General features: G+C 41.2%; 1 protein-coding gene across 4 annotated transcripts in view; it reads left to right on the top strand.

Annotated features, from left to right (window-relative positions):
- ulk1b (unc-51 like autophagy activating kinase 1) overlaps window positions 1–16,228 on the top strand; it is a 29,673-nt gene that overhangs the window by 9,798 nt on the left and 3,647 nt on the right. For 2 of the 4 annotated variants that reach the window (XM_040053280.1, XM_040053277.1), the window contains exons 6-24: window positions 378–551; window positions 3,002–3,075; window positions 3,340–3,441; window positions 4,656–4,714; window positions 5,096–5,178; window positions 5,343–5,393; window positions 5,749–5,840; window positions 6,156–6,321; window positions 6,507–6,558; window positions 6,772–6,858; window positions 7,933–8,064; window positions 8,199–8,356; window positions 9,311–9,570; window positions 9,707–9,912; window positions 10,237–10,358; window positions 10,496–10,609; window positions 14,447–14,631; window positions 15,075–15,259; window positions 15,994–16,112. In XM_040053280.1, coding sequence (XP_039909214.1) covers window positions 378–551; window positions 3,002–3,075; window positions 3,340–3,441; window positions 4,656–4,714; window positions 5,096–5,178; window positions 5,343–5,393; window positions 5,749–5,840; window positions 6,156–6,321; window positions 6,507–6,558; window positions 6,772–6,858; window positions 7,933–8,064; window positions 8,199–8,356; window positions 9,311–9,570; window positions 9,707–9,912; window positions 10,237–10,358; window positions 10,496–10,609; window positions 14,447–14,631; window positions 15,075–15,259; window positions 15,994–16,112 — 2,421 coding nt within the window. Of the gene's footprint in view, window positions 1–377; window positions 552–3,001; window positions 3,076–3,339; window positions 3,442–4,655; window positions 4,715–5,095; window positions 5,179–5,342; window positions 5,394–5,748; window positions 5,841–6,155; window positions 6,322–6,503; window positions 6,559–6,771; window positions 6,859–7,932; window positions 8,065–8,198; window positions 8,357–9,310; window positions 9,571–9,706; window positions 9,913–10,236; window positions 10,359–10,495; window positions 10,610–14,446; window positions 14,632–15,074; window positions 15,260–15,993; window positions 16,113–16,228 lie in introns of all 4 variants that reach the window. The other 2 variants (XM_040053278.1, XM_040053276.1) reach the window with 1 other exon arrangement.

The following is a 16,228-nucleotide window of genomic DNA, read 5'->3' as shown; positions in this document are numbered from 1 at the left end:
AGGCGAATACAGCATGTCTTTAAAAGTCTGCTGGAAGGGACGTGGACATGGAGCAATTGTAGACAAGGAAGTGTCCATAACGCAATACTGTATCATTTTGAGCTGGAGACACAAAAGAGGACATGGCAGTTGGGTGATATTAGAGAACACAGGAATAAACACATGCTGCAGATAATTTAGGAAATGTATTAAAATGATCTGTTGCATAAAATCATTGTATTCCAACTATAAACTAAGAGAGATTCATTCAGCCCATGATAGGTTTATCGATATCATCATGTTGTGTCCTCATTAAGAAAATTCTACTTGCATCGTAACCTGTAGGATTCACATCAAAGTTGGTGATTAATTGATATTTGCTTTGTCTTTTCCTTCAGCTAAGGGCACACTGAGTGAGGACACTATTCGGGTTTTCCTGCAGCAGATTGCAGGAGCCATGAGGGTCCTACAATCCAAAGGAATAATTCACAGGGACCTCAAGCCACAGAACATCCTGCTTTCTTACCCACCAGGATGCAAGTCACACTCCAACAACACCTGCATCAAGATTGGTAGGTTTGATTATGTGAGAGTCTTTAAGGCGATTATACATAGTGTTTGTTTTTGTTTTTTTTAAGCATGTCAACACACTTTAGGAGACTTTAAGATTTTTTAAGCTCTGTAGTATCTGTTGATTAATATGCCAAACAAGAATACATTTTTATAAAGTGATGGCAAAACATTTACAAATATAAAACTTGTGAGATTTAAAGCAGCAGAACAATTTACAGGAGCAAAAAAATAATTGAATCTCTAAAGCTCCTTATGGAAATTCCTACAACGTAATCAACTTTTTTATAGACAGTTTTATTGCAATGGGATCTCATAATGATTTCCCTGAGGTAATTGATTACCCGAAGCTCAGAAGGCTAAACTTGTTTGAAGAAATTGATTACATATAGAATTTCACATTTTACCTCTGCAGTGTTGCTATTGTTCTTCTGAGAGTGCACGCTGTTTAAAAATGCCGCAAAGCAAAGACGCTTTCTACAACTACAAGATGCACTTGTGTCATCCAGTTTAAAATTGATTGATGTGGTAGAAGATGATATTGGTGCAACAGAAAGTAATCAATAAGTGTCTGGCTATTGGTGACTCTATTCTTAAAAACATGAAACTAGAAACCCCAGTGGACACAGTCAGAAGCATTCCAGGTGCCAGAGCAGGCGACATTGAAGTAAATTTGAAATTCCTGGCTAAGGCTATGGAGCTGGTGTGTAACTTTACCAAAATAATGTCATACTCTGTAGTTTTCTCTGATCCCATCCCCAGTCGGACCAAGCGTGACATGTTTAGCTGTATGTCACTAATTGCTGGCTGTCCGAGTGGCGTCCAGCATACAATGTGGGCTTCATAAATAAATGGAAAACTTTCTGGGAAAAACATGGTCTTGTCAGGAGAGACAGCAGTGCACACCAGCCATTTAAAGTCTTCTCCCACAGAGGTTGATTATTTTGTTAAGTGTTACAGCTTCACTGTATACATCGCTGAAGGCAACAGATCAGAGATGCTTGATTCCCTGGTATAATTCACAATGTGCCTTAAAAGGAAATGACTTAAGAAGAAGAAATGGTGTTTCATTCATTTAAAGTCTCCTTGTTTTTTTTATTTTCACCTTCTTTTCTCTTTCCCATCACCCCAACCAGTCGTGGCATATGCCTGCCCCTCTGTGAGCCAGAGTTCTTCCCGTTAAAAGGACATTTTTCCTTCCCACTGTCGCCAAATGCTTGCTCATGGGAAGCTGTCTGATCGTTTGGGTGGGGCTCTAATATTGTAAGGCCTTTACCTTACAATATGAAGTGCCTTGATGTTATATAAATAAAACGAAATTGTATTAAATTGAATAATTATGAAGTATCTTTCCCAAGTGAGTGAGAGCGAGTGTGTTCAGCTGTTTGGAAGCTCTACTAGTCCCTAAGCCTATTAATTTTTTCCCCTCTAGAGACTGAATGCATAGCAAAGCCACCGCAATCTCAAACAAGCTGACTACACACACACACACACACACACACGCTGTACCTACACAAGGTTTTTTCGCAAGCGGTTTGTTGATTCGTTTAAGAGGCTGAGTGCATTTTAGACATTTAAGAGTTTTTGTTTATAAAATGTATATACGGATTACAAACTTATGACTTAATACTACAAACAAGCAAAGAAACACTTAAATGATCACACGAGGCTAGCTCCAAAAATGAGTCGGGGCCCCATCTTGAAACGCTGTCTGGTATTAGGAGCTCATCTGACTAAAGGCAAAGTTTCTGTCGCCTTTAGCCAGATTTTTATTAGCACCTCTGCACTGGGTCATCATTGTGTGATGACCCAGTGCAGAGGTGTTAAAGATAAGGCCCAAGGGCCAGAACTGGCCTGCAAAAAGCCAAATGTGATTGCTTTGACTGCTAAGATGGAGAAATTTACGTCAGTTTTAAAGCCTTACTGACAAAAATAAGTCTCCTGACAAACTGCAACAAAGCATTTAAATAATGCATAAGCAATCAAATGTACGATGATGAGGTGTTCTCTCATTGTATTATATTAAATAACAAAAACTTGTATAGGAATACAGTATTAGGCTATGTTTGTTCAATGCATCTAAAAAAATAAAATCAACAAGCCAGTGTGCTACATTGATCGTCTGTGGTTAAGAAGTGTTTTAATTACGTCATAATTCAAAGTAAACTCCAGTGTGATGATACTAAATTTCCATGAGCTTAACTAAATCATAAGCTCGCCAAGACTCGCCCATTATCGCTCAAGTATTGCATATTCTTTCGTTTGTCTTTCTAGTCTGTTTTTCCATTTTTCTCTTATTTAAATGATTTTTTTTTTTTTTTTGCCACAATGTAAATATTATGAAGGTACACCTGGATTCCTTTCTGGCACCAAATATTTACTCATCCTCCTCTTTTCCCTTTTTTTCCTTTATCACCGCCGTTCCTTCCCTTCTGGACGTTTATGTCCACAGCGGACTTTGGCTTTGCGAGGTACCTTCAGAACAACATGATGGCAGCCACGCTCTGTGGATCCCCTATGTACATGGTAAGCACAATTTGGGTAATTTTTACTGATGAAATGGAAATAACTGTTTAAATGTGAATAAATGTTTCAGTTGGCAGATTCAAATATGGTGATTTTAGCTGTTTGAGATTGTTGCAGTCCTATTCATTCATTTATTTGTTACATTTTTAACTAAATGCGATTTGTAAAACAATACAGGGATGAATATAATATGAATTTAATAATCAATTGTCCCTCAAAGTTTTAAAATTGATCTCACCTCCCCTTTTTAATTTTTCTCACCAGGCTCCTGAAGTAATTATGTCCCAAAACTATGATGCCAAGGCTGACTTGTGGAGTATAGGAACAATAGTGTTTCAGTGCCTGACTGGAAAAGCTCCTTTTCAGGTAAAATAAAAGTTTTTATTTTTTTATAGTGATTCTTGGCCAAGCCGGGGGGGAGGCAGGCAGGCACGTTTATTTTTATTTTTTATTTTCTTCCCCTTTCCAGAATTCTGAGAAAAAAGTCAGAATTCTGACTTTAATCTCAGAGTTTTGAGAAACGAATTCTGTAAAAAAAAAAAAAAAAAGAGTCGGAATGCTGAATTCTGACTTTTTTTTTTCTCAGAATTCTGGAAAAGAAGATGTGCCCACTTTTTTTTTTTTTTTTTCCCCTCCGGTGGCCCAGATTCTCTTCCATAACAAACTTGAACTTGAAGTCAAACCAGTATTTGGTGTGTCCACTCTGCGCCTTTAAGAGAGCTCCAGTTTTAGGCTTTTCTAAACTGTTATGTTGGGGCTTATCATCTATTTCAAGACCTTCAGATAATCTTTTTGCTGAAGATTGTTATTTAGGACTGCATGTTTTGGACCACTGACATGTTGAACTTTGAACTTTAAGACTGAAACCAGGCACATGCATCCCTGATGATAGGATGTGATAGGATATGGATAAAAACCTCAAATCAAAAGTGCCTGAAACATTGGAATATCAGCTCATTGTGAGGATGTGATAACTAGCACACAGATTAGAAAATATTTTTGCTTTTGTCATTTGCTCCAAATCTGTGGGCATTCTTGCAATAGCAGTACAGACTGCACACCAGCAGGGACAAAACAACAACTCCAGCATTGTGACTTCTTTATTCTCTTTGTCTTTGGCAGCTACAGTCCTGCACTGCTTCTCTCTACTGAATTCCTTATAACTGCTCTAACATCACACATTTTAAAAAAAAAAAAAAAAAAAAATCTCCCTTTTGTTTTTCCTCAGCCTGTATCGGGCTAAATGTAGATTAAAGATGCCAAATGTGGACGTTGACAATGGTGTTAAAATGAAGCGTAATATAGCAAAACCTGTTACGTGCTCTTCCTCAACTGATCCAAAAGCATTTTTAAATTACCAGCTGTGTTTTCCTTGTTCTCTGATATGTGTACATAAAAGTTGTTACTCAAGTAAATGGAGTGTGTTGTTTGCAGTGCAGTGACAAAACCTGATATAATAAAAATGTATACAGCAATGCACTAGAATAGTGTAATCGTGTAATTACTCTGTGTGTATATGCATACTCTTACAGACTTTCTTATGTTTTCCCAATATATCTGTGACTTTTTGCCATCTTCAGGCCAGCAGTCCCCAAGATCTCCGGCTGTTCTATGAAAAAAACAAGAATCTCAGCCCCAAGTAAGAAATTATGTTGAAATGACGATATGTTTAAAAAAAAAAAATGATGTCCTAGTTTTCTGCATTTATTATAAAGGTATTTCTTAGAATATAAGTATTGTTTGGATGTTTAGTGCAGAACCAATCTGAAAGTTGTGGCTTATTAAGATGCCATATTGTAGGTCAGCTTATCAAAGACCTGGAAAAAAGCCATAAGTCATTAATTTATTCTTGTTTGCTAATACACATAAATTGCCTAAGAAATGTCTTAATCTAGAAAATCTATAAAGAGTGAAGCGTAGGAGTTGAAGGTGGAGTTGAAGGTTTTGCTGTATGTAGAGTTGTGACCTTTTAATCATTTGCATGAAGCAAAGACTGATTGTTGTTGTATTTGTTTTACAGCATTCCCAGAGAGACTTCAAGCCACCTGAGGCAGCTGCTGCTGGGTCTGCTGCAACGCAACCACAAAGACCGCATGGACTTTGGTCAGAAAATGTTTAACATTCATTCATACTCTACATATTTCACTCGTGCATGTTTGGATCAAACTTTGTTTATGCAAAAGATGTTGTTACAGTTTCTTAGTTTGTTGCATGCAGAGGAAAACTGTGAACTTCCTCTCATTAATTATATTTATTCTCCCTGGTAGATGACTTTTTTTGTCATCCTTTCCTGGAGGCTAGCTCATCTGTGAAAAAGAGTAAGTAAGAACAAACAGTATTACTTCCTTAGTTAGGTTTAACCCTTGTGTTGTCTTCGGGTCGAAAATGACCCCTAGCTGTATGGCAAACAAGTGTATGGGAATCCCGAGGACATTATAGGGGCTAATATAGATACAAATACAAAATATGTTCCATTTGCTTCAATAGAAAATATAACCCTAAAAATAAAACAAGGTGGCTGAAGTAATGTTTACAGGATGAGATCTGATAGTCAGGCCAGTCACGTAAAGATAGAACGGGTGTTATAACACCTGGAAGTCCTGTGGACTTTAATTCTGAACACACAAAGTTTCTTTTTTCATAAACTAACAACTGTGTTGAATTTCATTTCAGCAACTCCTACTGTGACCATGACTTGTTTGCCCAGCTCTGCATCAGCCAGCTCTTGTAGCAGCTCTTCCACGTCTCACCTCGCCTCACCACCGGTTTGTTTGTTATTTCTTATATTTCCTCCAGCATTTCCCCCAGAGGGGACGAGCACGAACACAAAAAGTTCCCCAAAGAAGCCAAAAACTTTTTTAAATTTATCTGTTTGTTTTTTTTTATGTGCACTAATTTCCCAAAGCGGCGACCTCTGGAGGAAAACAGAGATTTTTGTATTTACTTTTTTTTGATGAGTGTAAAGTTTTATTTGCATTCATAGAAGCAACAACTTTTTCACCTTTCCCTTCTCTGATGACTAATTTATACGTTCCTCCTCTGTGTTTAATATGCCACCTTCTGTCTCCCTGTCTCTGTAGCAGTCGCTTGCTGAGATTCAGCAGTTGCGAGCCAAAGCTCTGGCCTCTCCCACCCAGGAGGCCACTGGTTTTCTCCTTAAGGACTCGTCTGGAGGTGGCGGCAGCAGCAAGAACTCATCCTCCTGTGACACAGATGACTTTGTGATAGTGCCTGCTCACTTCACCAGTAAGAAAACCTTTCTTTTTCATCGAGTCCCTGCATAAACATTACATGGAGCTCTTCAGTAGACTTGAATTCATCTTGTAGCCTTTTTTCTTTCCATAGACTGACATTTATATTGCATTTCTCAAGCTGAAGTGCTGTGCTATGAGGCTGTTCAAGTTTATAACAGTTTTGTTTTTGTTCAGCAGGTGAGCTGACAAGTGAGAGTAAAGTGCTGCAGGACAGCCTAATGAACAGCGGGTGAGAAGCAAAAGCTAGTTATTCATTAATATCCAGCACAGCGGCTGATATGTTAATTAAATGCACTTCTTTGGCACTGTTACAGAATCGGGCTTATAGAGGAAGATAAATTATGTTAGTAATCACACTTATATTAGCTGTGAAAGTGTACGCCCTCTAAACTGTTCATGAATAACATTGTGATGGTTTTATTCTCTTCTCCACTTTAATTAGCTCTCTTTTAGCTTCTGCTGGTCTGTGTAACCAAGCCAAAACACCGCCGCACTCGCCTTCCTACAGTGGATCACCAAGTCCTGTCAGGTAACTGCACACAGCCAAATTTTTTCTTATGGTGGTAAATGTGGGGGAGTTAATTAGGTGATCTCCTGATGAATTTGCAAGTTTGCTCACTTACAATGATATTAACGGTCTCTAATTTTTATTGTAGTTTAATTTTAAAGGAGGGACAAAAATTCAAAAAACACATTATTAAAAAAAGGTTTAGGTGGATTTGTGTGTCACTGAATGGAATAAGAAAAACTTGACTTGATGGAGAAACCCTTGTTGGCAAGCACAGCGGCAAGAGGTTTCTTGCAGTTGGTCAGCAGGTTTGAAACCATCAACTTTGGCCCACTCCTCTTTACAGAAATTCTCTAAATCCTCCAGGTTGCTTGGCAACTCAAAGCTTCAGCTCTATCCACAGATTTTTCTAAAGGACTGAGGTCTGGTCTGGGCCACTCCATCACCTAACCCTCTGGAGTCTAGGGTTGAATCAGCTGTTTTTGACCACCTTTGATATTACCTTTATATTTTTCTTTTAAAAACTGTTTACCCTCCTTTGTTTGGTTTCAATGTTTTTAGCACAACCTCACGTCTGGCTTCACAGTAATTTCTGCGATATATCCGAATAGTTAGACTAATAGCTGAAACTACTTTCAAAATTAGAGACTGTGTATTTCTTTGTAAGTGAACAAATTCAACAGAATATCAAGTAATTATTTCCCCTATTGTATAGTTACATGGTGCAAGAAAGAAGCAGCTGGTAAAGTAATTTGGATTCAACTAAAGCACCGAAGGTTCATGCACAAAATTTTCTTCACTATAAACTGTCAGAAGGTTTTTAATTAAGTCAGTTTTATTAGTTTAACAAGCTTAATTGTCCCAGTGTTTATCTCTCTATTACATACACAGTTACTCCACAACTGTCATCTTAATCTTTTGTTTTGTGATGTTAGTCGATGTGTCGTTTGTACGTAAACATTGTGCAAATTAATAAGTCACATCTGCTTCCTCTGGAAAGTGTTAACTACGCATGTGTGTACACAAGCACACGGACTGTCTCCTCTCTTATCTAACTGTTCCCTTGGCACCCTCGGTTATTCTCACTGTTGTCAGGCCCAGCGAGTTCTCGGGAAGTAGCTATGGAAACCATGGTCAGTCATTGCCTATTCCAGTCCCCACTCAGGTCCAGAATTACCAGCGTATGGAGCAAAACCTCCATTCTACCAAACAGGATGGTTCGCCACGGTCTGCATAAAGAAACACACACACACACACACATTTATAAATGTATAAACTCCACTGTTGCAAAACTAAATTTACAGGTTAGCTTTTACACTTCTTGATGGAAGTGCAGTGACTCATAAGACTCACTTCATTAGGCTGTCAACACCAGTGCGCCGCTGCAGCAGTGGAAGCTTGTTGGGCTGTGCTAGGACTGGACCTTCACCACCCTATGGGCAGGGGGCTGTCACCACCACCACCACCACCCGCAGGTTCTCCCTGGGAGGTGCCAGAACTTTGCAGCTTTCTCCTCAAGGTAACTTGAAGGCCATGCTTCACTTGCTTCTGCATCAACCTGGCTTAAAAGTATGGAAGCTGTAGAATGATAGAGTGCAAGCTTAGAGCTAACTGGTTGGTGCCAAACTCCAGTGACGATATTTGAAAGGTATTAAAACTACACCAGCCGGTCTTTTGTCTGTTTGTAACCATATTATAAATTATAGATATTAGTTATAAGCAGATCAGGGAAAGTTTGTTTTGGTGCAAATGATTTCTAGAGGAGCAAAAACTGTTAAGGAAATCTGAAAAGTGAGATTATTTTTCTCTCTTTGTTTTTTAACTTAATACTGTCATTTATAACTTGTAGATATAAATCTACTTCTGTCATTTATATAGCAGAAATTATCTGAGTTGTTTAAGCTTTTGATGCACAATGACTTGCTGACATTTTTCTTTGTTTTTGAGTATTTATAAATTGAATATGTGGGGCTTCTAAGCAGACAAAGACATTTTAAGGCATAAACTGGGGCTGTGTGAACATGCGATGAGTTTTCTAACCTTTAACTGGAGGTTAAATTAAAATCCACTAACAAAAAGACCAAGCAGAGCAAATGATTATAAATTATTGAATAGTTTAACCTCTAAAATTATTATTGATTTCCAGTGGTTGGCATGAAAACTGAACTGCAGACAGAGGTGAAATACAGTGTGGTGGTGTTCTTCCTCTTGGGTTAGTGTGGTCAGAAATTTTAAAAGTTATTGCTTGAGAAAATGAAACCGCCATCACATACTTTTCTCACCAGCTGCTTTCAAGTCCTCCTCGCACAGAACCTTCTCTTCCCAGACATGTATGCTGTCGGGGGAGTTAGACAGGACATGTCCATCTTTGCTAGCTTTGTTGTTTTCTAGGCCTGTCTGACACTTCATGTTGCATTGCCACCTGCTGTCTAGCAGCAGAAATATTCTGATGTCCTTCTGTCCCACTTTGCAGCTCTGCAGCACACTGAACCCAGGCTGAATTCTCAGCAGCAACCACAGAGGGCAGGACTTGGCACAAGGCTCCACAGTGCCCCCTGTCTGTTGGACTGTGCCACTGGTGGTGGCAGGCAAAAAATCCGAAAGCAGCACTCGGACCCTCTGGGTACTCCCTCAGCCGGACTCATGGCTGTCCGCCCCTTACACTCTTCTCCCAGACTGAGTGAGCTGATGCAGCGTAATCCTCTCCCCACTATTCTGGGCTCCCCCTCCAGGGTAGGTCTGTGTTTTGTGTGTCAAACAGAGAGAAAAATATTTTTTTTCTTTATGTACGCAAGACGAGACAAAACCACCAACTGGTTTAACCCAACCTTTCTAACCTTTTTCTTTGTCATGTTTCCTCTTCGCCCAGGCCATCCCGCCATTTGAATTCCCCAAGACTCCGAGTTCTCCGAACCTGGTGACCTTCCTGACACAGCAGGGTATGGTCATAGGCTCTCCTTGCAGCAGGACTGCCCCAGCAGAGCTCAGAGACCTGGTACACCAAGCACCCACATCGGTCACCCATTCTCCTCATTGCATCCACAGATGGAATGATGATACCAAGAGCTTTGGAAGGTCGTGTTTTGTTTCTGCTGTTCTTTGTTTTATGTTCCCCGATGATGCAATCCACAAAGAACCAGGGTACACAGAGAAGCTTGTGTCATGTAAAATTAGTTTAAAACAGGCAATGTTGGGCACTTAAAAGCACACATTGCTGAGTTAAAATCTTTCTCTACCTTTTCTTTATTCTTTGGACTTTTTATTATATAGTGTACTGTTTTATTATCCAAATATGATGTAAAATTATATTACAGAATATGTAGATACAGATATGGCTAACTAATAAAATGAAGGAAATGAATAAACACCTTGTCTCTGTGTCATGTTTCCTTTAAGCAGGTCTCAAAGTGCCGGTGGTCTGTCCGACGTGCTGCTGATGGCTGCGTTTGGACCCGGTGGACCTGCAGGTGACCGAGGCAGCACAGAGAACCTGACCTCTGAAAAAGCCATAGACATAACAGGTAGACACGACTGTTGCATGAACGAAAAAACACACAATGTTCTGCAGTTTAACCACTGACGCATGTAAAGGTTTGGAACTGATAGTGATTCATAGGGAGAAAAATGTCAAATTTGTTCCCTCCTTCTGTTTCTCAAGGATCCCCGGGTGGCGGGGGAGGCTCTGGCAGCCCAGCACAGGTGGTTTTCACTGTAGGATCTCCACCTAGTGGCAGCACTCCACCCTTTACCTCCAGACAGAGAAAATACTCAGGTATTGTGCATGAAAACATGTTGACAGAGCTGAATACAAGTAATTCATCTCCAAATCGCATCTGCAGCACGATGGCAGTATTACAATGATTCACAGTCGGGCAGTACAGAGCTGAGTTTTTCATTTTAAGTAATGTGGAAATTAAATGTTCTGGTTTGTGTGTGTGTGTGGGTGTGTGTGTGTGTGTGGGTGGGTGGATGTACCAGTATCCGGTGCCATTATGGCAGCGGTTCTGACATAAACGGTAGTAACCAGACCGAAAAGCAGCGCACATTTCGGTGCTTTTTTTTCCTGAGATGTGATACACTTTGAATTCTAGCCAATCATTTTACCTTTCCGAGGATAGTAGGCAGGTCCAGGTACGTACATTCTTTTAGAGCAGAGCTACAGATTAACAATGCCCAAGGCAAAGCGGTCAAAAGTCTGGCTGTACTTCACAGCAAAAGATGCAAACTCAGCAGCCTGCAACAAGTGCTTTAAGATGATACTGTGACACTGTGCAAAGGAGGTAACAACTCGAATCTGATGAAACACCTGGCGACTTATAGCATTTTGTTAAAAGCCGAGAAATGCGCCGTATTTGATAGCTTGCTGCGAGACCTCACACCGAGCACATCTACTGCGCGTGGGTTGCCCGTTATCGGACGTGGAGTTAGCAACATACCCCAAGAACCCGAAGAGGAGAGTCCTGGCCCCTAGCCCTCCCAGTGTAGCAGAAATGATGACAGATGATGATGGCAGTAGCAGCCGTTCTTCTCTGCGTGAGTAGCTTAATGTTGTTCGTGTGTAATTTACGTTGAGTAGGCTAACCACGTTATTACATTAATGCACGTAAGGTGAACTAGCAAACACCGTCGTAGTTACATGCGGCTGTCTTCTTGTTTGATGGCAGATGCTCCCTTCACCCTGGCCAAAAAGGCTAAAATGACCAAAGAAAAAGAGGGAAACAGCTAAACATGAGAGGTTTTTGGACAAAGTTTGTGTTTTGTTTTTTTTTTGTTTTTTTTTTTCCATTGTTTAAGCACTGCTTCCAGCCAAGAGTGATACCATACATGCCCTATAGCTGCAGAAAAGGCTAACATTGTTATCTTTTCACAAAAAAACAAAACAGCTAAATATGAGAGGTTTTTGGACAAAGTTTGTGTTCTCCATTCTTTAAGAACCGGTTCGAGCACCGTTTAAGCACCGGCACAGTTTCAAAAGCACCAGTTTGGTACTGGTATCGCATAAAACCTAAACAATACCTGTGTGTGTGTGTGTGTGTGTGTGTGTGTGTGTGTGTGTGTGTGTGTGTGTATATATATATTATTTTTTTTTTTTTTTTTTTTAACTCAAAAGTACAGTTTTTAAATTTAATGTTGCTGAAACAAAAGTAATTTAAAAAAATAAATAATCTGATTGAGGAATCACTCATCTTTGGAAAAGAGAGTTTATTACAGAGAAATGGCTCTTTCCAAAATAAAAGCAATACTATACGCTTCTTCTGGGCTATATTCTCAGCAGCATATTGTAGCGGGTCAGGGCTGTTCGGGGTTCTGTTTGTACAGTTATGTTTTGTTTATGTTGCCATAGTGACGGGTGACGCCCTCTCGCTGCGACGGTGTGTTTTTCTGGGGTCAGAGGGCGCCCTGTGTGTTGTTGTTGTTGCTGCTGTGCGGTTGCCGCGCTGAGCAGTTAGCTAGCGGCAGTGTTCTTCTGCAGATGTCAATAAACGGCTGTGCTCCCTGGCTAGCTCACGGGAAGCAAGACCAAACGACACCTCCGTCTCCTCGTTGTCTGAGCTCGCCACATTGGTGTCAGAAGTGGGATGATGGTGGCACCCCATGTTCTGACCCGAGTGACTTTTCCCCCGCCGGTCGTGACCGGCCGGTGCGCCAAAAGAAGGCACCTGGACATTTGCAAAGTGAAAGCAAAAAACAAGCGCAAATTCAAACGCGATTTCAATATGTCACATATTGACAGTGGCTCACCGATGCCAATGACATAATTACCCAGCTACATTTCCGAAAGAATGCAAAAGCATTGACATATATTTTTCCTTCCTACAATAGCCCAACGGGCAGGGCAGAGATAGATTTTGGTAACCCGACTGGAAAAATCGCTAGCCTCGGGACGTCGGGCTAGCGATTTTGCAAGCCCTGTGTTACAGGCATGGCCCTTTAAGGATGAAGCCTGATGGGAAATGTATTCGGGATGTGTGTAGCGGGACTGCCTGGTGTGTGTGTGTGAAGAGAGAGAGCGGAGAAGGGGAAAAAGTAACGGTTAGCTACAGAAGAGACGAAAAGAAAATAAATAAAAGGAGTATAATAACTCCCTCGACAGCCAGAGTTGTGTCGGCGATGCTCGCTGTGAGTAAACTGTTTCAGCCCACTGTACGCGGTGTTCGTGCCTTAGAGAAGAAATAAAGTTCGGTGAAGCAGTTTCCTACGCCTCCTTCGATCTTTTTGCTAGCGGAGTTGACCTGTATAGTAAGCTGTTGCCGGCTACGAGTCAGTTACGGAACCTTCAAGTAACTGCCAGAGGTTTCCTTACTACGGTTCGGGGCCGCGGATCTGGCGCGGTAACACCTGTATCTGATTGAGGAATCACTCATCTTTGGAAAAGAGAGTTTATTACAGAGAAATGGCTCATTCCAAAATAAAAGCTATACTATACGCTTCTTCTGGGCTATATTCTCAGCAGGATATTGTAGCGGGTCAGGGCTGTTTGGGGTTCTGTTTGTACAGTTATGTTTTGTTTATGTTGCCATAGTGACGGGTGACGCCCTCTCGCTGGGATGGTGTGTCCTTCCGGGGTCAGAGGGCGCCCTGTGTGTTGTTGTTGTTGTGCGGTTGCCGCGCTGAGCAGTTAGCTAGCGGCAGTGTTCTTCTGCAGATGTCAATAAACGGCTGTGCTCCCTGGCTAGCTCACGGGAAGCAAGACCAAAGACACCTCCGTCTCCTCGTTGTCTGAGCTCGCCACATTGGTGTCAGAAGTGGGATGATGGTGGCACCCCATGTTCTGACCCGAGTGACTTTTCCCCCGCCGGTTGTGACCGGCCGGTGCGCCAAAAGAAGGCAGCTGGACATTTGCAGGACTTTGTGTGGGGTAATAGGTGGGGGCTATGTAGCGGGTCAGGGCTGTTTGGGTTTCTGTTTGTACAGTTATGTTTTGTTTATGTTGCCATAGTGACGGGTGACGCCTTCTCGCTGCAACGGTGTGTCCTTCCGGGGTCAGAGGGCGCTCTGTGTGTTGTTGTTGCTGTGTGGTTGCCGCGCTGAGCAGTTAGCTAGCAGCAGTGTTCTTCTGCAGATGTCAATAAACGGCTGTGCTAGCTCACGGGAAGCAAGACCAAACGACACCTCCGTCTCCTCATTGTCTGAGCTCGCCACAATATTAAACATATCAGGTCCCCATAAGGAGAATCATGTGCTAACGGCTGTCTAAATGACTCGGGTAAAGTTTGTAGCATGCATGCTTGTTGTTTTTGTCTTTGCACTAGGATGATGTCGGTGTAAATGTGCAGTCATATTCGTTGTGTTCCCACTAGTGCTGTCAGCGTTAATGTCGTTGAAATGACGTTAACGCCACAACACGGCAAATCTCCGTTAACGAGCTATCCTGCGTGGGGCTATGTATGTATGTACATACATACATACATACATACATACATACATACATACATACATACGTGTGTATGTATGTGTGTATATATATGTATGTATATATGTATGTGTGTGTATTTGTGTATTTATGAACAATCAGGAAACATGAATACCAGCAGCCAGCTGCACTGATGAAAAATAATTGCCTCGGGCATTGAGTGTAACATTCTGCCGTCTCTTTCCCTGACTGCAGGCTCATTCACTTCAGGCAGCCCTGCAGGCTCCTTAACCAGCCGTCACCCTCCGACAGGCACCTGTTTGGATGGCTTTGAGGCTTCTTCCAGTCCTCGTTACAGTTTCCCCGATCCCATCACAGCCAACATGGGCGGTCGCGTCACCTTCGAGGCTCCCGAGCTGCCCGAAGAGACACTGATGGAGGTGAGATGCCAGATTCCACATGCCTCTGGAAAGTAATGAGGATGGAGTCTTCTGTGTTCAGAGCTTGTGTGTAGCAGTGACTTTTCCTGTTCTTGTGTACATCAGTCAGGGTGATCTTGAACTAAAGAATACTCAGTATCCCTTTAAAGAGTGTTGGCCATAAGGAAGGATGGAAAACAATGTCATTGAGGTGTTTGGGGGTTTTTTTCTTTCTTTTTTTTTTCTTTTAGTTCACGACACTGTAGAAAAATAATTTAAGGTAAAAGCTGAAATGGATTTATGGAAAGCACTGAATGACCTGTCTCTTTTTAAATCCTGGGCTTTTTTCACCCATGGAGATTGAATGCAAAACCTCATTCTGGTGTCCACTGTTTAAAATTCTGTCATTATACCCTCCCCTCCCTTTCTCTGCCTGTCTTTCTTCCGTGTCTGTCGGAGTTCAGCAGGAGCATACAGACACTGTGCAAAGGCTGCGGTTCACATTGGATTTTGCTCTGTGTCTAATGGAGGTGGCTGCTGCCCGTGGTGCTACAGTGACAGGGGAGCAGGGGGACTTTTCTCATCTCTCTCTCCTTCAGCAGCAGAGCCTGGTAGCAGATCAGATAAGCTCGCTGAGCCGAGAGTGGAGGTAAGGCCATATCTGCTGTGGCTGTGCCTCTTTGTTGGAGGAAATGATACCATGGCGATTTCCTGGATTTATGCCGCGTTTGGTGATAAGCCTCTGGGGTCTTGGACATTTTTATTAAATTGTATTGGTGCCTCAGAGACTTGCTATGGAAAAAAGAAATTGGAATACATTTAATTATTTTTTATTTTTGTTGCTGTAATGTTAATCTAATTGTAAGCTTATATGCTTGAATGCATCTTTGCTGCAGGACAAAAACTAAAGTAAAAGCAGCGGGTTGTAGTGAAGGAGTCGTCATGTAGGTCATTTTGTGTTTTTATGCACCCGGGACTTTTTTTGTTGTGTACTTCAGCTTGAAATGAAGAATATTTGCATTTTGCCCAGAGAGTGCTGGGAGCAAATAGAAAAGAGAAAACTGCCCAAGTGCCTGCTGCTCAGGACACCATGGCAAAAGTAAAAAGCCTGAGGCACTCTCATTTGTAGAGGATGAGATTTTAGGCATTCTCAAGTTTTTGTTTTTTTTTTCTTGGGAAGACTTTAATCTGAAGTGTAAATGTAGTTGTTGCATTTGATGGTTTTTGACTGCCTCTAGTGAATTTTCTTATGCTGAATATTTCTTAAACATAAACCTGTGATTCAGATTTTTATCCTACAAGTATCGATTGTGTTTAATGTGTCATTTGTCCTTTTAGAATTGAGTTTAACTTAAAGTACTTTACGTGTGATTGCCTCCTCAGTCATGCAGAACAGCTGGTTCTCTACCTTAAAACTGCAGAACTCTTGTCCAATGCCTTACACACAGCAATGGAGCAAGTTAAACAGGGCAAGCTTTACCCATCTGCTACTGTCAAACAAGGTATAAGCCTTTTCATTTTTTCAGTGACAGTCTTAAAAACATAAAATTGCCATGTGCAGGATATATAAAAATAATTATGATTCATGTATTTAGTTGTTTTTTTTGTTTTTTTTAAT

This window comes from Simochromis diagramma, unplaced genomic scaffold, assembly GCF_900408965.1.
Source record: "Simochromis diagramma unplaced genomic scaffold, fSimDia1.1 OVJJ01000596.1, whole genome shotgun sequence".
In the NCBI taxonomy this organism is placed as follows: domain Eukaryota; kingdom Metazoa; phylum Chordata; class Actinopteri; order Cichliformes; family Cichlidae; genus Simochromis; species Simochromis diagramma.
This window is presented reverse-complemented; position numbering and strand designations above follow the sequence as displayed.